Source organism: Neoarius graeffei, chromosome 16, assembly GCF_027579695.1.
Source record: "Neoarius graeffei isolate fNeoGra1 chromosome 16, fNeoGra1.pri, whole genome shotgun sequence".
Classification (NCBI taxonomy): domain Eukaryota; kingdom Metazoa; phylum Chordata; class Actinopteri; order Siluriformes; family Ariidae; genus Neoarius; species Neoarius graeffei.
Window position 1 is genome coordinate 22,452,193 of NC_083584.1, and position 22,151 is coordinate 22,474,343.

The 22,151-nt window shown below is 42.3% G+C and overlaps 1 protein-coding gene across 6 annotated transcripts in view; it reads right to left on the reverse strand.

The window, feature by feature from the left end:
* ptk2aa (protein tyrosine kinase 2aa) overlaps positions 1 to 22,151 on the reverse strand; it is a 336,131-nt gene that overhangs the window by 235,424 nt on the left and 78,556 nt on the right. For 2 of the 6 annotated variants that reach the window (XM_060942648.1, XM_060942647.1), the window contains exon 1: positions 8,839 to 9,005. The exons of the other annotated variants lie outside the window; for them this stretch is intronic. In XM_060942648.1, the coding sequence (XP_060798631.1) occupies positions 8,839 to 8,917 (79 nt within the window). In that variant the 5' untranslated portion in view covers positions 8,918 to 9,005. Of the gene's footprint in view, positions 1 to 8,838; positions 9,006 to 22,151 lie in introns of those variants that run through there. 6 annotated transcript variants of the gene reach the window in all.

A 22,151-nucleotide genomic window follows, 5' to 3' on the forward strand; every position in this document is an offset into this window, starting at 1 on the left:
GCTCTATGTTTGGCTCCCCAAGGTCAGTGCTTGTGCCTATTCCAGAACACTCTGCTGTTACTGCTGAGGTTCCTGACAAAGAGCTGCTTTCAATAATGATCAACTTTTAAACAACATGCCACAATTTTAAAATATAAAATGTTAAAATATACCCCTCCCCCCCAACACCACTATCATGTATATTGGACAGTAGGCTAATGGGCCAAAAGAACCTGTTATTTCACAGTTTGTGACCCTGCCAACAATCAGCCAGATCAGAGGCAAGAGTATGGGCAAAATTGATGTGTTTTTTCTTTTAAAATCTGGAAATATCGTAACCGACCAGCCTCCCCTGTTTGAAAGACTACCAGCTGCCACTGGCGCTGACTGATGGTCCAGAGCTGACAGGATTAGCCTAGCAATGATATCCTGAAGGTCTTTAACCTTCAAGATAGCTTTTCTTAATAAACTCCTATTACCTCTTGGTGTGCGTTGTGGTCTACTGCTGCACAGGCGAGGCGTGATATTTAATAGACCGATAACCACTTTTTGAGTATGAACCCCGACCCCTTGAACCCAGATTGGCAAATACATCAATCGGTGAAAGTGAGGACGCTGACTCGGGGTCAGATCAACACTCTGCCCTTGTGTTTGCCTCCCAGACTAACTGAATCCCAAAACACCTGCTTCACAATCTGTCAGCAAGAAAGCTCTCTTATATTCTCACTGATTCCCTTCACCTCCATCCAGTTGACACAGATGATCATCTATCTCCTGTGAGCTTGGACGTTCAGCTGAGCGGGGTGAATACACACTGAATACTAGCAGGGCACTTGGTAGAGTGTATACCTCTGCCAAGCCACATATTAGAAAATCCAGATGTTTTCTAATCTGGGACGAGAATCCATACTGAGTATGTCCAGATTTGCATCAAAATCTAACCAATTGTTCCTTGGCCCATGGTCCACCTTTCCTCAAAATGATCAAAAATCCACTCACGACTTTTTGGGTTACGTTGGTAACAGACAAACAAATGGAGCCGAAAGCAAAACCTCCTCCAACAAAGTTGGCGGAGGTAACAAGCACATCTTTGTCTTCTCTGACAGCGTGTTCAGGCTCAGCACAGACTCCAGAGGAGGAGGAAAAAAAACAAACAAACAAAACCAGCTGCCAGTCTGAGGATCTGTGACAAATAAGTTGATGCACTTATCCGAGAGACACTCGAAAGCAGCAAAGTGTTTCGCTGACAAATCTTTAAACGACTCATCATATGCGGTAAGATTAATGGTTCATCCTCTGAGAGCAAGGCAAACAGATGTCGGGAAAAATAAATCAAGTGCAGTGATGTGCCAGCAAGGATGCATCAGTTCCACACCGCAAGTGTTTGGCACAGCAGCAAAACCAAGGAGAAAGAAAAAAAAAAAAAGAAAAAAGCCTGTCGCTAGTCTACCTGGGTTTTATAAGCGGTCCTAATGATGGGCATCTGGACAGTCATAGTTCAGTTAAGCCTCGGTCACAACCGGCCGTACGTGCTCCTACGGCCGGTCTACGTGCAAAAAACGCAAGAAACGCACGGAGGGCGCGCGTGTGACGTGCTGATTTTCGAGCCGTAGACTGGCCGCAGAGGTTCTTTGTCATGTCAAACAAACTCTATGGGTGCTTACATTTTTTTCAGGTTGCAAGACAGACTTACAGCCAATGTGCGTCTTTCTCCATGAACAAAAAAAAAAAAAAAACAGCGATTTGGGCAACGCCAAAAATCACACGGCCAAAAAAAATCGTACGTCCAGTTGTGACCTAGGCTTAACACAAAACCATATGGAGGTACGAAAGGCCATCAGGTTTGAGCCATATGTAAACTATTTTGCATTTTTTTCCCCTCTTAAATTAGGGATAAAGATCTCTGGTGACCTCACAAAACATTTTAGGTTTTATTCAAAGTGCCACACTGCAATTATAACACAAGTATGAAGTACAATGTTATGTGTATTGTGATGCATTTTGATTCCCCCCCCCCCCCTCCCCATAAGGTACCTCTTAAATATATTTCCACCCATAAAAATCCATAAAGGCTAGCGGTCCCCCCCTTAAAAAGCGGTCAGAAGGAGTTTTGCTGTATACTAGCTGGATGTTCACAATATTTACACAAGGCAAAAAAAAAAAAAAAAAAAAAAAACCCAAACACACCACATTTGAATAATCCAGATCTCACGTTCGACTTTTACTTACAGTAATGCTTTTATGGCTGAGGACGACAGCTGACTTGCTAACTTTAGGACTGCAGTTGTCATGAACAGTTTTGCACTCAAGTTTCCATCAATGAAGAGTTTATAACATCAACGAAGCTGACTTCATGTTAAAAATGTTAATGCTGTCTGTTGTTGCCCAAATGAGGATGGGTTCCCTTTTGAGTCTGGTTCCTCTCGAGGTTTCTTCCTCATGTCGTCTGAGGGGTTTTTTCCTTGCCACCGTCGCCACAGGCTTGCTCATTGGGGATAGATTAGGGATAAAATTAGCTCATGTCTTAAGTCATTCAGATTCTGTAAAGCTGCTTTGCGACAATCTCTATTGTTAAAAGCGCTGTACAAACAAACTTGACTTTTAGCCAGATGTGCATTTTTAGTCTTGTTGATATTGTTCTCCTACGAAGCTGAAATTAATTGACACAGTGCGGTCCAAAAATCTGGGCTCACACTGAAAATCTGAATTTGATCTAAAATGGATCATTTGGTTTTGTGGAGTCGATGTCAGAGAGAATCTCAATGAATCGTTTATTTCTCACAATGATCGTGAGTTGAGGCCCCCCCCATGTTTCTCCTTAATGTGATCACCTACCACTTCCCTCCCACCAGCCAGCTCTCCTATCGTATGACGGCTAAAAAGCAGGTAGACTGAAGACTAGCAGTGTCACAGGACACACTTGGAGAAAAGTGCCATCTATCTTCTTCTACATGCATGAGCTTCCAAACGGCTCTCCTGCATGCTGGACATGGATGACTCTCTTCAGGAATTGAATGTGTGATCAAATGGACAGATAAATGGAGAGATAAGCTCCGTTCTGCTGCCCTAATCAGGAGCCCTGTGACTGTACACCCTGCCCGATAGCAGCTCAACCTGATAATCGTCTTTCAACTGCCAACATAACAGGTATATGGGTCTGTCTCAGAAACTGGGTACTGTGGGGGTCCCCCACTAAATATACTCACAGTCAATAAACTATACGGTTTTGAATGGCGATGTTGGTTTTAATTTGAAATAAAATGATGAAAGAAATAATACAGATAAAACTAAATCTTTGATGTGAATACTCTATTCAGAATTTGGCAAAAATTCTGCAAATTTGTGGAAAAATGGCGGCTTGATCTGGGACATGATAAATGGTTGACTACATCGCATTCCCTTAAAAAGGTTGTAGTCCACTGAAAAGTCTACAGTTATCACTAATTGTATTTTAAAGTTATAATTTTATACACCTAAAGATTGGTGCGCTCACAGAATAATCATAACCGTAGCAAAATATTTGATCACCGTCGTAACTCCATTTTCCGCATACCCAAAACCAATACGATCGTGTGTATTGATCTAAACGGAAAGCCTCAGGCTCGAGGTCACTACCTCACCAAAAGTAGTAACTTAAAATCACTACGCCATATAAACATTTAGCTATAAATCTGCGATTTTGGTTTTTAAAACGAAAGCTGAAAGTTAGGTATAGAATATGTTTCTTACAGAATATGTTACGATGGTAGCTGGTCTTGTATGGATTTCTGAGCTATAAAATGAGTTGTGGTCTATTTTTTACCGTAGCGTGTTATTTGTGTGCGGGGAAGGACACACATTAACAATTTGCATGTGTAGAATGGAATTTTCCACTCCAACAGTTAGAAGTTGATCGTGCTTCCATTTACGGTCTTTCTGTTACGCGAGTGATCTGTTCGGACGTTATCACTGAAAAGGTGAGTTTTTAGAGTTTTATTTTGTTTTAGTCTTGCAGTATAAGGCAATAGAATGTTTCTTTTTCATTTTATTTTCATATTTTAGTGTTTGTATATTTTTGGCCAATATTTTGCAACCATGGTCAATTTAGATCAAACTTTTGATAGAATCTACGGCCAGTCATTTTGCCCCGCCCCCGCCTCGCGCTCTCTCTGGTGCGGTAGCGATGTCCCGTTGCTCGCATGCCGCAGCAGAGACCCACGTGACCTTCAGCCGGTACAGTCGCTGTTCTTTTACCACCGCCATTATTCTCATCTTTCCGGTGTGTTCTTGATTTTTCCATTGTGTCCTATTTCGCCGTATCAAATACCCAAAATGTATCATATTATTCATATTTAAGTGAATAATCAATTCCGTCATCATAACTTGGCATTTTTAACCCAAGCAATCAAAAAGAGGAAATTTATTCAATATTTTCACTCGTCTGTGAAGGAGGGGCTTTAATTCTTCATGATGGAGTTATTTTATATGGAAATCAATTTTACAAAAGCATTGTAATCAAAAACATTTTTCCACAGTGGAGGCCAGATAAAGCAAGATACCATCTTTACTCTTATTAAACATGACAAAAGAAACATTGAGTGTTCAGTAAATGCAAAAAAAAAAAAAGTTAAATTAGAAAATTTATTTTTTGACCATAATGTCTCAAATGAGAGACCAGTTTCTGAGACGGACCTATATGATGTATAGCCACAACATATAATGTAGGAGTGTAACGGTACATGTATTTGTACTGTATCGGTACAGGACTTTCGGTACGGTGCGAATGCAACCTTTAACAGTAATTAACAGTAGACTATTGTGTGCGCGGAACATACTTCAAATCCGAGTTCCCACAAGAACATATTAAGTGGCGGACCGTACGTTTAAGTCTCGAACACACTACACGCGCAGCCAAGCTAGCAAACATCATGGGTAATGCAAATGAGAAGCCAGAGTTTGAAGACCTTCCCTTATCATTAATATCTCCTGTTCGGGAACGCTTCAGTTTTCCGGTGAAATACAACAACGGACAAAGAGAAGCGGATAAGATGAAAGCAGTGTGCCGACATTTGTTCAGTAGTAATTGGGTTTGCTTCTGGCAACACGTCGAGCTTGATCACTCAGATATTGTAATTGCCAGCAGATCTGCCCTTTCAGAGGACAATGTGAACCAGTTATTTTTTCGGGGGGAAAAAAAAACCTCCAAAAAAACATGAAAGTTGAATGAAACTGAACAGGGTTACAAGCTGGGACTGTTAATGCTGCAACTTTAGATAATATGGAAAAGTTAATTTCTTAACAAAAAAAAAAAAAAGATGATGACGAAATCTGAGCAGGCCTACAAAACTCATTTCATTTCAAGTTCCTTTCATTTTAATTTTTTTTGAGAATCTTGTATTTATTGGAGAAATTATCAGTGGTTTGTAGCAGTAGTCTATTCCATTTTTTTTAGTACGTTTCATTTAAAATGCTAAAACATTATAAACTGTTAGTGTTTACAAAACTTCATAATAAACAACCTGCAATTTTATGTTGTGCATTTTTCCTCTTACTGTACTGAAAATGAACCGAACCGTGACTCCAAAACCAAGGTACGTACTATGGCACTGTTTCCATGGATGTACGCCAAAATCAGATACATTCTCAGAGGTCTCAAAAGTAGCCGGTCGGCGGCGTCAAATCACCGTCTGTAGTAGGATTTGCCGCCATCTATTTTTCACTGAGTAACCAAAAATATTTTTGTTTACATATCTGTACAAAACTGAGCGGCGTGCGATGTGAAACTAAGACCCCGTCCACACGTAGCCGGGTATCTGCTAAATCGAAGATATTTTTCTACGTTTTGGCCTGTCATCCACATGAAAACACATCAAAAATGAATATTTAAAAAAACTCCGGGCAAAGTGAAGATTTTTGAAAACTCCGTGTATGCCTTTTCGTGTAGACAGAGATAACTGGAGTTTTGCGTTTTAGAACGTCACAATCTGCGCCAAAAAAATGACAACAAATCTGCCCTGACGTCAAACGTGCGACCTTTGTTTACTGCAGAAGCCAGATTAAGCATGGCCAAAGAGTAATGGATCGGAGTAGTGCCTTGAAAGCGTTAATTATTGTGCAGGTGCTATTCTGATGTGATTAGGGGGTAGGATTTGGGGAAATAATGCCATCTACAGGTTTGGAATGCTTATGAATGTGATTGAAAACGCAGATGTTCGGTTATGTGTGGAAGGGATTTTTTCGAAGACGAGGTGGTGTGGATAAAACATTTTTATAAACGGAGGGGGGGGAAATGTTCGGTTTTAAAAATACCCGGCTACGTGTGTACATGGCCTAAGTTTCATTCAACTAAATAATGGCCAGATACTAACACGTCCGTAGGAAATAGAGGCAGCCGTTATGCTGCCGTGTGCCGTAACTAAGATGTAACCTGACAAGGTGTTGACAATGTTTCGTGTACTGTGATTGAGCCGCGCTACCACATGGCTAGAAATGGCGACTAAGAAGCTCAGTAATCTGTCTTTCAAAGTTGATCCATTATTTTGGGGTGCCAAATATTGTAAATACCAAATTTGAGCTTTATGCTTCCATTCAGAGCTGATGTATTGCTTTCTGAATATGCAAATACAGGTTCAAAATTGGTTCGCGCCATGTTACGGTACCCTACTTTGCAAATTTTTTTCACTATGAAGGCATTTGAGCTAGATAAAAAAAATTTGACAAAAGTTGGTATGTCAATATTCTCTCCATAAAAAAAAAAAAAAAATTATGAAGTGGCTGAGCACTTGCCCACCTGGTCAAATCATAAAGAGACTGGAGGCCTATTTTTGACATTCTACGATCATGTTCGATTTTCAAGATTCAATAATTCAAAAACCCTTCAAGTTATGACCACAATGTTTTAGGGTGTATTCAGACCAGGATAGTTCGATAGTTCACTTGCTTTGGTCCGAACCAAATGTTTTTTTTTATTTTTTCATTTTGGTGCGGTTCGCTTTCACACTGTACATTTTAGTAAGCGGACCAAAACCTGTCAACAAAGCCACGCGCCCTGAGGTCGTTCAGCTATTGGTCAGAGACGACACGCGCACAAAGCGTTAAGTTCAAAAGTAGTCATGGAGGCTTTCCGTGCTGTTATTTATATGTTTTTTCCAGTTTTTACTGTTTTCACAATTGTGCGATTACTATGCTGTTGTACAAGTAATTTATCAACGACGACGACAAAGGGCAAGGCGGCTACGGAGGATAGCGCTGATGAGCGCACATCATGTTGTGACAATTCTGGTTCTTCACGCAATAGATGAATTTCTTTTTTGCGTCGCTAGTACCGCCACTTTTTGAAAGAATGTCCCTGATTTTAATGTAGGTCTGACGGAGTTTCTTCACTTTTAGCCGACATTGTTCTGGGGAGCGCGTGAACCCCTTCTCCTTCATTTTCTCACTGAATACAGCAAACACGTCGGCATTTTTGTGTGTTCTCTCCAAAAGCTCAGATATGTGGACATCTGCCCATATATCCACAAGGGTACGCGTTTCTTCCTCGGCCCACGTTTGCCCCCTACTCATTTTTTGTACTCTGTAGTCTAGCCTACCACTGGTCTGAATGACTGAACGACTGTTATAAGGTTCCCTTGACAACCGAAACAGTGTTTGCACTTTGCGGTGGAGTGTCAAGACTCTGTTTCCCATAATGCTCGACAAACGACGGAAGCTCCCGAGGTACAAAAAAGCAAAACTGTCGGATTAGGTCCGGTCTGCTTTCACACCTCCAAAAGATCCGCACCAGGGTTCCTTTGGTCCGGACCGAGTTCGACCTTGCAGCTCGGTCTCGGTCCGCTTGTTTGGTCCGGACCAGAGTTCGGTGGTTTGTATTCAGACCAACCCAAAAGGTCCGGACCAAGGGAAATTTGGTTCGTTTAGTCGTTTGGTCCGGACCAAACAACGTAGGTGTGAATACGCCCTTACACACATAACTAGTACCCCAGATATGTGTATTCTACAATATGAAGTTTATCCATTGAATCCCTTCTTTAGTACAGCTCTTTGAAATTTTGTAATTTTTTGCGAGAATGGACAAACTGCCACTTTTGTGATGCTACAGAATGAAAAAATTAGCTCTGTATCCCATTTTTGAAATTTACTACTGTATCTAGGGTGCCCAAATAGGCTGTATTCCAAATTTGAGCTTTATATCTGCATTTTTAGCTGAGATAATGCCTTTTAAAAATGGGGAAAAAAAGCTCAAAATGGCAGATTCTACCATAACAGAGGCCAGTTAAGTCCCATCTCCTTAAATTGCTGAATTGATTATTTTGATCATTCTATTAAGTTTTTCTAGTAGCATTTGGGGTCTTGGACATTCACAGTAAATTTTAGGACAGTAGTCCTGGTAACTAATTAATAAAAGCCTGACATGACAGACATGCTAAATTACAATAGAAACACATCGGTTTCTATCATCAAAATCTGACAGACAAACTAACGTCTACCATCATATTCTGACAGACGCTCTAGATGACAATAGCAACAAAACTGTTTCTTACATTATTAATCTGACAAATTTAGTAATAATATTAAATACCTCATCACTAGAACCAAATAATAAAATAAAATATTGAAATAAAAAAGATAAAATTTATTTTTAAAACTGAAATATCAACAATAATTGTCAGAACAGTGACGATAGACACGACTGTGTCACTTTCGCGGGGAAATAACACATTGAAATGGCCTGTCGGCTGAAAGGGTCGCAAGTGGCTCTGATTTATCTCAACTTACGATAGTTTTCCTCCAGAAAAATTTAAATATGAATGCACAAATATATTCTCAATGTTTCTATCGTCAAAAATTTCTATCGTCAGGATAGCTGACTGAAAATCTTACCTTGATTTATTTGATGAAATCTAGCTGTCAGAACTCCAAGTCTTGCCCGGAAGTAAATGTCTGCTGTCACAAAAATCATGCGCAGTAGAATTTCCTCTTTGCGTCAGTCAACATGTGCGTGGCGAGGGCTTGAATTTTGCTATCGTCAGGTGCATTTGACTGACAGACTGACGACAGCATTTTTTAAAAATAACTGTGGGCTTCTCTCGTGAACGAAATAGTTTTTTCGCTGTTCATCTATTTCAACTCTATCTGTTGACACCCCAAAATGATAAAGCCTGCTTCCACACGATAACTACCAAAGATCCATAATGGCCGAGTCTATCGTCAGGTCATCTGACAGAAATTCACTGACGATAGCAACAGGGATAATGAAAGTGATTTTTAAAATGGGAGTCATGTCTGTCAGATATGTCAAAGAAATAGAACTTTATTCTTTAAAAATCTTTTATTGATATACTCAGTGTATTTTTAAATGACATGTGCTGTTTTAGAAGACCAAATACCATATTTTCAATCTTGAAAATATTACCTCACTGAAAAAAGGACAAGAAAAATTTCTTATTTTGTGGGCAAGTGATTAATGAATCCAGTTACGGTAGAATCTGCCACATGCATTCGCGAGTGAAAAATAGGATTGTGGGTACCCTGATTAAAAAAAAATTGTATCTAAAAACTACTTGGAATTATCTCATCTCATCTCATTATCTCTAGCCGCTTTATCCTGTTCTACAGGGTCGCAGGCAAGCTGGAGCCTATCCCAGCTGACTACGGGCGAAAGGCAGGGTACACCCTGGACAAGTTGCCAGGTCATCACAGGGCTGACACATATGCCGCTTTTCCACTACAAACGCGGCTGAGTTGGGCTGAGCCGTGCCGTGCTGAGTCGAGCTGAGTGGGGCTGTTGGAGTTGCATTTCGACTACAACCGCGCTGAACCGTGCTGGCTGGAAGTGGGTGGACACATTGGGTGGAGTTAGCGAAAGTGGGTGGACGTCAGGTGATGTCGTTAAGCAGCGCAAACAGTGACATCAGTGATCTTTTAAGCGGTAGTCTCACGACCCGAATAGTAAACAATAAACATGGAGGACATGGAGTCGTTAGTGTTGCTGGTCTTGGTGCTGTGGCTTGTTGTCACCGACAACGCAGACAGATACTGGCAAGAGCGTATAGATGAGGCGAGGCGCATAAGGCTTCAGAAATTCTCGTAATTCGTAATTCTTCTCCTTCCGGGTTTGCGGTGTTTACAGATCCCAGCGCGCTCACGGGGCGTGTGTGGGCGTGTGAGGACACTCCTCCTCACCAATCAGTGCACAGGGGAGTGTCTCCTCACGCCCCCAGCCTCACTCGGCACGGCTTGGCTCGCTTCAGCCCCACTCCAAAACGGTGCGAGTTTTAGGGGCTAAGCAGGGCTGAAACGAGCTGAGTCGTGCTGGTTTTTGGTAGTCGAAACGCGAGCCGTGTCGGGCTGAAGTGAGCTGAAGCGAGCTGAAAAAGGGTAGTGGAAAAGGGCCAATAGACACAGACAACCATTCACACTCACATTCACACCTACGGCCAATTTAGAGTCACCAGTTAACCTAACCTGCATGTCTTTGGACTGTGGGGGAAACCGGAGCACCCGGAGGAAACCCACGCGGACACGGGGAGAACATGCAAACCCCGCACAGAAAGGCCCTCGCCGGCTACGGGGCTCGAACCCGGACCTTCTTGCTGTGAGGTGACAGCGCTAACCACTACACCACCGTGACGCCCCTACTTGGAATTAAACAGAAATATTTTGCATGTGTTCATCAGACATATGTGGGTACTTGTAAAAAAATAAAATAAAATAAAAAAATCATGAGAATCCGAGTCGGTGACCCGGGAAGATTTTGGAAAATCTGATGATTTCACACGGAATGACCCTATATTACGAACTAGCATCACAAAAATGAGGCTTTTTGATCTTTTATTTCAGTTCCTAAAAGCGTCCCTCACTACATATCCACCATTATGTCTTGGCTGTTTTCTTAGTCTCGGTTTCATTTACTGCTTTGCGAGTTATTTTATATCCCCCCGCTGTTGCAGTATGGTACGCGTACTGTTTATAGACCCCTTGTGCATGACGTCACGCATCATGTGATAATTACAGCTGGGGTCAGACAGACACCGTCTCTCATGCAAGCAAGGCTTAATCTGTCTTCAATATGGTTAATTTTTGCGCTGTTTTTGCTTGTTCAAACAGAAATGGATAAAAGGCGTTACCGTCTCCCCGCTATCAAGAAAAATGTTCACAAATAGAAGCAAATGCTTCAAGAACAACGAGGAAATGAGTGGTTAAAGAATACGAAGAGAGGAGCTCAGCCTGAAAACTCCAGAGAAATTCACAATTCTATTTAAAATGTATTTTACAAAAACAAAGTCGGAAGTGAGGATGGAAGAGTTTGCTTAAGAATCTCATTTTATAATTTTTTTCTACTGGCATTCGAGTTAGCGCCTTCATAAAAGTGTTTTGATTTTCGTACAGGTGAAGCCGCTTCCTTATTCGACACAGGAAACCCAGATCAGTTTCAAACAACTCGGGCATAAAAAAAAAAAAAAAACTCAACAAGGAGCGACATGCGCGATAAATCCTGAAAGAACAGAACAGAGTAAGAGCAGAGAGAGCCGGAGCTTTGTTTCTGTTATCAGAGCAACACAATCCCGTGCAAAATATTTATGTATCAGGTTTTTTTTTTTTAAATCATCCACCTCTAGGTTTATTTAAAAAAAAAAAAAAAAAAAACTCATGCTGCGTCATGACAGATGGCTGCACTGATTCAGTTACAGGTTGCCAGGTCTGTATAAAAATACCCACAACCTACACACTAATTAATTTTAAACTCAAACATTATCCTGTCTCAAACAGGATTCCTGTTTGGGAACCACAGGATTTCATCTCTGCTTTTTGCGGATGATGTTGTCCTGTTGGCTTCTTCAAACCAGGACCTTCAGCATGCCCTGGGGCGGTTTGCAGTCGAGTGTGAAGCGGCTGGGATGAGAATCAGCACCTCCAAGTCCGAGGCCATGGTTCTCGACCGGAAAAGGGTGGCTTGCCCTCTCCAGGTTGGTAGAGAAGTCCTGCCTCAAGTGGAGGAGTTTAAGTATCTCGGGATCTTGTTCATGAGTGAGGGAAGGATGGAGCTTGAGATCGACAGGCGGATCGGTGCGGCCTCCGCAGTGATGCGGTCGCTTTACCGGTCCGTCGTGGTGAAGGAGCTGAGCCAAAAGGCGAAGCTCTCAATTTACCGGTCGATCTACGTTCCGACTCTCACCTATGGTCATGAGCTTTGGGTAATGACCGAAAGAACAAGATCGCGGATACAAGCGGCCGAAATGAGTTTCCTTCGCAGGGTGGCTGGGCGCTCCCTTAGAGATAGGGCGAGAAGCACAGTCACTCGGGAGGAGCTCGGAGTAGAGCCGCTGCTCCTCCACATCGAGAGGAATCAGCTGAGGTGGCTTGGGCATCTCTTTCGGATGTCTCCTGGACGCCTCCCTGGGGAGGTGTTCCAAGCATGTCCCCCCGGGGAAGACCCAGGACACGCTGGAGGGACTATGTCTCTCGGCTGCCCTGGGAACGCCTCGGTGTTCTTCCCGAGGAGCTGGCCGAGGTGTCTGGGGAAAGGGAAGTTTGGGCTTCCATGCTCAGACTGCTGCCTCCGCGACCCAGCCCCGGATAAGCGGAAGGCGGTGAGACGAGATTATCCTGTCTGTCATGACGCAGCACTGGGTTTTGTCTTGAACCTAGAGGTGGATGAGACAACAACGAAAGGAAAAAAAAAAAAAAAGATATATAAACATTCTCAAAAACACAGTACTGTTCAGAAATCTTGGCTCCCTAGTGTTTTCTTCATACAAACTTTGTGTAGAACTCTCTCAGACTGTAGGTTCATTACTCGATAATGTAGAAATCATAAAATAGAAATCTATAACAAACACACTGAACTTTACAACAGCTGCATGCATGTGAAATGGAAATAAATCGACTCAGGCAGGAAAAACTATTTCTTTCAGATAAAACTGTTATTGGCCTTTACAAGGAAAAAGTAACCAATCACCAAACTTAATAATAAACTTAATCAATAACCAAACTTCAACTCAATGTGTGATCTTCATTTTATGTTGCAATTCACAACCATTCTATAGTTTTCCTAAAAAAAGGTAGTGCTCGCAAAATAGGGGGAAAGTGATATTGGATGACAAGTGGAAATTTACCCTCTCGTGCCACCCAGGGCAAGTGGGTTTAAAACTTAATGTCGAGCCCTGCTGCTTACAGCAACACTCAGTGCGTTTACATGCACATAGAGAAAATCGAATTTCTGTCGTTGCTCGACTGAAATCGAAGTTCTAAATGCCATGGAAACACCTGAGCTCGGCTGAAATTGAACCGAACTTGATTTCTCGTAATCAAGCTACACGGCCTAGATTATGCGATTTTTGCCGAGCTACTTAGTGCATGTAAACCCTATCGAGCTACGTAGTCGAGCTACTTACTTCAGCACTGCCCCTTCCGGAAGTGACGAGTGACGAGACCACAAGCGGGAAACACGACAGCCTCGGTTGGCATGACAACAGTAGTAGCGAGCAGCAGAAGAGGTCAGGAGGAACAAACGAAGAAGAGAAAATGGCGAGCAGAAACGTGCACTTCTGGAGCAATGAGGAGACAGAGTTCATGCTCATTCAGCTTAAGGAGTTGAATATATTAAAATTCATGGACGGGAGAAAAACGCGCAATGGAGAACACGGAACTGATAACTTTGTTTATACTCTTGAATAGCTCTTCTTCATGACGACAACCGGAAGTGTACCGACACGATGGGGCGTGTAGCGCCACCTGTGGCTCGGGTGCACAATGTACCTCACACAATAGCTCGATTTCCTTGTGTGCATGTAGGATTGGATTTCTCTGGCACCCCTGCTGGGACCCTTAGCTCGATTACCGACAGCAGCTCGATTTGGATGTGCATGCAAACATACTGACTGCAGTAAGGTGTAAAACTTCAGCATGTTTACAACACCAACATGTAAAATGTTAGCTACATGCAGCAGACAAATCTAAAAAGAATCACGACTGCATGAAAACCGTGAACATGTGGACAGTTGAAAGTCACACTTGGAGGACGCTCTGGACTCTTACAGTAATGCTTTTATGGCTGAGGACTCCAGTTGACTTGCTAACTTTAGGACTGCAGTTGTCATGAACAGTTTTGCACTCAAGTTTCCATCAGTGAAGAGTTTATAACATCAACGAAGCTGACTTCATGTTAAAACTGTTAATATTAGTCATGCTGTCTGTCGTCACCCAAATGAGGATGGGTTCCCTTTTGAGTCTGGTTCCTCTCGAGGTTTCTTCCTCATGTCGCCTGAGGGAGTTTTTCCTTGCCAGCGTCGCCACAGGCTTGCTCATCGGGGATAGATTAGGAATAAAATTAGCTCATGTTTAAAGTCATTAAAATTCTGTAAAGCTGCTTTGCGACAATGTCTATTGTTAAAAGCGCAATAGAAATAAACTTGACTTGAAAACCATGAGGGCAACTAAATACAATACTCATTACATGTTTCACATGACTTGACTTGCAAGTGTGTTAAATTATAAAATATAATCCTTTTAATTATAATTACCTTCATGCATATTAGCAAGGGCAGAATCAGTGAAGTCCTGGTTTCTAATCCGTCACTTGGGCCTATTTCTGCCTCAAACATTTTTCTCCCATCTGTTCTCTCAAATGGTGCTGTGTCAAATTTTAGATAAGCGTTGCAAGTGACATTTTAATATGCCACATAGTCAGCAGCGGCTTTATCTATGACCACGGTTTCTTTTACAGCTTTTCATTATAAAGGATCCGGTTTGAGCTGCACTATTTTCTGTGACCTTCAGAAGCCTAATAATTTCACTCTGATGTGTCTCATAGGTATGCCGCGTAACATGTTCAATACAGCTAGAACAGGATTAACCAGGACAGTTTTCTCCAGGCCTTTTTTTTTTCATCCTTTTTGATCCCTGGTGATCAAACGGACGGTTATCCTCACCTAAAAATTACGGCACCTTTTCATGATACGGCATGCAAAACGTATATAGCAGTGTCCTAATTGCAGCAATATTTTAAGGGTTGTTTTACAATCAGGGTACAAAGTTTGTGTCACAGGGGTCCAAAATTCAAATCGATTCAAACTGGTTCTTGTACCAGTTTTTAAGTGAAGGACAAGTTAAAGAACAGACAGGCATGTGTAATAGTTTGTATTTGTACAAGATTAAGTGTAGCTTTAAGCAGGGCTGGGAGAAACAAATGAAGTGATTCTCGGAGAGGACTTTTTTTTTTTTTGACAATTCAGAATCCACTACTTCCATAGTGCTTTTAAATCTAAGGCTGTAAGCTTTGTGTTAGTTGTCTCTAATATTTATGTCCCAATATCTTGACCACATTTAGGATGAAAATAGTCATTTTAGATATGTTATTTTATATTGAAAAATTAGCTGTCTCGGAGAGGACATTTTTTTGACACAATTGCATACTAATTTGATCAAAATAGTCTGAAAACTTACTGGCATTCAACATTAAAACTTAACTATGTTTCCAATGATATGGAACCAAATATTTGTTTTATGGTATAAAGAATGATTTACCGTATTTTCTGGACTATAGAGCGCACCTGTATATAAGCCGCATCCGCTCTATTTAAAAAAAATTTTTTTTAAAAAGATATACAAGCCGCACCGGGCTATAAGCCGCAGATATCCATGGTGAAAAATTAGATATTTACTGCATGTACAGAACGATTTTGTACTGTAAATGTACATGTATGTACCTGAACAGATTCTTTCCGAACAGTGCCTTTTAACACGGCAGCAACTTTGCTGATTAAAACGGAACAGAACCAAGAGAAAATAACCGGTATTTATTTACCTTCATTTTTCCTGTGTTTGAAACCACAAGTCACTTTAATCATCTTCGCTGGATTTGAAAATAATTACCAGTTAGTAATTTGTCGTGCATGTTCTATCTGCTAAAGATCTGCTAATTCTTCTTTGCATTGATTTTCCGTCTATCTTATTTTTGATTCTACTTCCGGTTAGAGCGCCCCTAGCGGTGGAAGAAAAATCCACAGAATAGCCGCACCTTTGTATAAGCCGCATGGTTCAAAACCTAGGAAAAAAGTAGCGGCTTATAGTCCAGAAAATACGGTAAGTGCATCCCTTTTGGAGCTACCTATGGTCAAAAAAGCACTTTTTCTAAATGATACGTAGACTGGCAAGCCAGACTAAATGTGAATATTTAGGTGGGGTTTACATTAGACCGTATCAGCGGATCATCAGATTAACGTTTTTAAAACGATTCGTGTGCACACAGCAACACCAATACACGGATACGCTCGGCTCCGCAGGCATCCTGCGCTCCACATCACTCCGCCCTGAACAGCGAGTGCCCTCTGGAGGGTGCGCACTCCGGCCCTGCGCAGCTCACACAGCGCACGAGTGAAGTGCACGAGCCACGATTCGGGACTGAGCCGCTGTGTGTGTGATCCCAGCGCAGATCACTTACCACTCGCAAGTGGAAGGATGGCAAGCCTAAAGACAATCATAACTACACAATGGGCAGTATTTGCATCAGTATTTGCAGTATTTTCATACTTTTATACTCTTTAATGAAAGGTGATACAAGGCGGAAGTCCGCGCCGTTTTTCAGCAGTCGCGTCACATGACCAACGCCAGCGAATCAGGAAGGTGGATGTCACAGTGATGTTGTCCAATGACGACGCCAGCTAGAGCTCAGCACAGCGTATCCGCGTATTCTCAATGTTTACACAGCACCGGACCAGCCACGATCTAGACTGAATACGTGGACCCTGGCGGATTCCCGTTTCCCGGCGTTTCCAGGCGGTTTAATGTAAACGGACAGTGCATCCGCAAAGAAAACGAGACAGATACAGTCTATTGTAAACGTAGCCTTAGTCTGGTCTCAGTCGTAGACATTTCCGAAGCGGGTAGGAGGAACAACCCGCTGTCTTTCAAACTGTCTCTGTGCGTATAGGCCAACGCTCTGACCAATCAGCGCAACAGTGACTGTGACGTAGTCAGAGCGACAGAAAGCAGTGGGGGAGGGTAAACGGCTGGTAGATCAGACTTTTGCCATAGCCGGTCAGCAAAACAGCGAAAACGTCCTTCTTGAAAAGGAATGAGCGGAGAGCCTCTTCCTGCTCATGTTTCAACGAAAACTCCAAGTCTAATTCTTCTAAAACTGATTCCAAAGCGGAGTCAACGCGCGCTGTTCACTAGCCGTAGCCATCTTTCCTGTTGCGCTTTCTCCAGCGTCGCGCAGCTTTGTTGTCACTCCTGCAAAAGCCCGCCCAAAGAATCCAAACAAAAACCTTGCGTTGTGATTGGCGGGCACGATTTGATGCCTGGGGTGTGTTGTTGACATGGTCCGAGGCTAGACCCACTCGTAGGCAAAAATATTTTTGGCCGCTAGGTGGGTGGGTCTAGTTTACTAGGCTAAATGACACGAGTAATTTTGCTAAATCTGACATATATTGCCATACATTCACCAAAAATAACGTTATCACCCTTTTTTTTTTTTTTGCATGGTAAATAGAGCTATCACAGGGCTACAATAAACAACCAAATTTATTTAGTCAAGCCTTTTGATATTGAAGATAATAAGTGTTAAATGTGATTTTTAGCTTGCGTACCCTGATTGTAAAACAACCCTTAACACAGTGAAATATTCCGAAGCAAGGAAAACTCAAACTGCTTGATCTGGAAGCATTGTGTGTGTGCGCTTTTTTTTTTTTAATGGAACAAATCAAGTTCAGGAAAATTAGAGATGGTCATTTCATAGGCAGGGGGGCAAAATGAATTGCAAATAGGGTTCTCATAATTTTTTTTTTTTTTAATGCACTGATGAGAATTCCTCCCACAATCCATAATGGTACAAATCAACTTTACATACCTCAGAGGCGACACAGCATGAGAGTGGTTCAGGTCCCATGTACAACCTAATTACGCATTCATGAATTCTGCTAATCAGTAATGCAGAAATATACGTCTTCCTGAATGCATTTAAATATTTCTCAACGAAGCCTGAATCGTTAAACCAAAGTAATGTTTAGTATGTTGAATCTACAAAATTGCTTCGAAATCAAATTGAAAGCCCAATCATCATGAATCGAATCCAGATGGTCTTCTCTGGAGATCTCCGACTCTCATACAGTCACCCATAAAAACATTCCTACCAACCATAGTAGACCTGTGGAACAAACTTCCAGAAGAAATGGTCACCATCAGAGACCGGCTGTAGTTCAAAAGCGAAGTGCACACTGCCAGCGTCCTGTCCGTCACTGACAGCCCTGCTGCTAAGCTGAGAGAAGACTGATATAGAAGGAAAAAAAATTTTTTTCCCACAACACTAAGTTAAAAACATAGCCGCAAGCAGCGATGAAGGGCCCGAGCACCTCTGGTATACCAAATCCAACAAACTGCCTCGGAATAGAACGTCAAAATGTAACGTGTCAAAACGTACAAAACCAAAAATAACTCGCTTCCTGTTGAGTATGGCTAATGCAATGTACATTACAATTTTGTTTGTCTTGGGGCACCAGACACACCTACCAAATTTGACATGGACAGGTGAAACTATATACACCGGCCAAAAGTCTCAATGACATGTAGGGGTGCTATGGAGTCCTCCGGACACACCCGGGGCAGAGCCTCTATCTCTGAGTAGCGGTGGCCAGGACTGACGTGTGTACCAAATTTCATGAGTTTTCGTCCATGGAAGCCACCTCAAAAATGGCCACATTTTGAAGAAAAAACACCACCAACAACAAGAAGTGCTGCCAGGAAAAAAACAAACCTTGACCCAAATCACCCCCAAAATTTAAATCAGCTAACTTACAGACCATCATCCACCTACCCTGAAAATTTGAAGTCATCGGTGCAACTGTCTAGACGCTAGATTGTTAACAGACAGACACACAAAAAAACCCACACTGATTACAATACTTTGCCAGCGATATAATAATAAATAATGGGCCTTTTCCACTACCCTTTTTCAGCTCGCTTCAGCCCAACACGGCTCACCAGGCTTTTAGATAGAGGGGCGTCTGGGCGTCTTTTCGACGCCCTGTACTGAAAAAAACAAGAAATTGGACGCCCTACTTTTTAGTACGACGCCCTAAAGACGCCCTAATATTTCCACCCGTGTTATGTCCGGTAACTTAGCTGAATATGTTAAAAAATCGCCGAGTCTGAGCTTTCCGAGGATCTACAAGCTTTGTTGACACCGCCATTTTGGAAATTTCAGAAGTCTCGCTTTGACAGCTGTCTTTCCCGAAGACGCCCAGGGTTACCATAGCAACAGCACGAGCCCAGAGTACAAAATATAGGCACCCGCCGCAGAGCTACAGAAACACGCGTTTCTATGGCTGCACTAATTTCAAAGTTGTGAGAGCCCTCGTTATAAATAAATGGGTTATTAAATAAATTTGGTGTACAAAGCACTTGTAATATGCGTTCCCAGAGCAGAGGGGGAAAAGATGTATGCCTAGGAGACACTGGCATAAATATCCAGACAATATAGCCGTAGACTATATTGCCGCAGCTAAATGTGGAATGTAGTCTATAGAAAACCGGCCTTACCTGACATGTTATTTATCCCGAATAAATCCTTTTAACAGTAAATAACACATTTTCATGCAGATTTTCCCAACATTACAGGCTACGTAGTGGAGAGTGTGGTAGTCGAGCCGGCGGGTAGTATTTCTAGTAGGCTAAACAATAATCAAATACGACACGTTCTAAAGGATGCTGGGATTCCAAAGTTGTACCTCAAGGCCCCCAGGCGGTTGTAAACATATTGTTGCCAGTGGACTGTTGCAGTGAAACCATTTTGTTTACATTAAGACATTAAAGAAAGTTGTTTTACCTAAAATGAATCTGGCTTGAATTTTTCCATGCACACATGCCTCCCCCCAGTCCAGCCTTACTATTGATACAAGAATGTTGTAACAAAGGCAAAAACACTTGGCTGTATTGCTCAAAATTTGCTGTCAAAATGAAGGAAATAGCATTTGAGAGCATTAGAAATTTCAAAATTTTCCGGGGGAGTACCCCCGGAACCCCCTAAAACACTCGTGCCAGCGGCGCTCAACGCGCCGCTACACCTCGCCACATACAGTGACACCTGCAAAAAAGTTAGACTCCCTAAAAAAAAATCCTGCCTAAAAGCCTGCGGCTCACGTTTCAACTACCTCAGAGCAGCACGACTGAGCTCACTTCAGCCCTACTCAGCACCCAAAACTCGCACGGTTTTGGAGTGGGGCTGAAGCGAGCCAAACCGAGCCGAGTGGGGCTAGGGGCGTGAGGAGACACTCCCCTGTGCACTGATTGGTGAGGAGGAGTGTCCTCACATGCCCACACACGCCCCGCGAGCACGCTGGGATCTGTAAACACCGTAAACCCGGAAGAAGAAGAATTACGAATTACAAGAATTTCTGAAGCCTTATGCGCCTCGCCTCATCTATACGCTCTTGCCAGTATCTGTTGGCGTTGTCGGTGACAACAAGCCACAGCACCAAGACCAGCAACACTAACGACTCCATGTCCTCCATGTTTACTATCCGGGTCGTGAGACTACTGCTTAAAAGGTCACTGATGTCACTGTTTGCGCCGCCTAACGACATCACGTGACGTCCACCCACTTTCGCTAACTCCACCCAATGTGTCCACCCACTTCCAGCCAGCATGGTTCAGCGCGGTTGTAGTCGAAATGCAACTCCAACAGCCCCACTCAGCTCGACTCAGCCCAACTCAGCACGGCACGGCTCAGCCCAACTCAGCCGCGTTGGTAGTGGAAAAGCCCCATAAGAATCCTTAGGAAAACAATAGGGCCTTGCACCATCGGTACAGCGCCCTCCGGTGGACACCAAAGGCTGTGCATCTCTGGTGCTCTGGCCCTAATGAAAGGCAGAAACAGTGGCCTTACTGCCAGTTGTAACAAATTAAATAGCACCCTGACATTCAGCAACTTCGTGTTCAGACTAATTGTATATACAGAGTTGATTTGCTTTCAGTGATTTATTGGTCTCAATCATGCATGTTTTGCCTTAAAGGGGAACTGAAGGCAAATTTTTATCATCATCAAAATTCTACTTCTCGTTTTATTAAATATCGGAATGCATTTTTGGTAGTCATTTTGTCACTGCTATAGCACAGAGATTAATGTCGAGCAAAGAAAAAAATCCTGAACTTTTGAAAGTCAAACTAAGATGGGGGGGCAACGTCCCCCGAAAAAATTTTAATAATGTTACACGCAAAACCCTGCATTCTAGTGCATTTTAGTACTTATTTTCACTAAAACAAGGTATAACTTAAGCCTTTTTCTTTCATGTACATTAATGATTAACATGTCAAAAATATCAAATTTAATTCCCCTAGTTAATGAGTAATTTTCAGGAGCGCATTGTTCTAAATTCAGAATTTTCACTATTGGATGTCAAAACTTATATAAAGTGATGCTGTCACAGCTTATGTGCAATACTGCATACATGTTTAGAAAATAATAATTCAACTGATATTAAATAGTTACACAAAAGAAAGACCGCGTTTTCTAAAGCACGATATTGCGATAAAATCTCGTTCACATGACATGAGGTATGTATATACGCATATAAGGTCTCGTACACACCAGCAAGCATTGTGAGACTACGAAAATGGTGGTGCCCTGTCGCCGAACGTAAACAAGCTGCGCGATCGCAAAACCGAATTTCTATGAAACGGAACGCGAAAAATCCGAAAAATAAATTTCTCCATTCGGAAAACCGGAGATTTTCAAGAGTTTTGTCAAATATCCGGATTTCCGGGTAAACCCGGAAGACTTTCATCTATATATAGCAAGTGTCTGAAATATGCTATGGAATACATCAGTGCATATGTCAAAGCAACGGCCGTTAACGAGATTCGGCGAGACATCGTAGGACGGAAGTAAAACGTACAGCGGAAAATCAAAGTGACCGACATCTGCCAACGTTGTCAAAAGACGTGCGCGCCTTTGCCTCTTTCGAATGCTGACGTAATCAAGCCGGAAGTTTTGTTTGTTTTGACAGCAATCAGGAAAGTTTGAAAAAAAAAAAAAGTCGGCTGTAATCGTCATTTAAACTCGTTTTTGTGCAATATTTTGTTTGGAAAACAGCTTTCAAAATGGCGGCGCCGACACGTCACGTTTCGAAGTCTCGCACAAGTCTCGTAAAGACTGCGCGGATAAGCGACACCTACCGTGGACCAAACGAACTAAATTC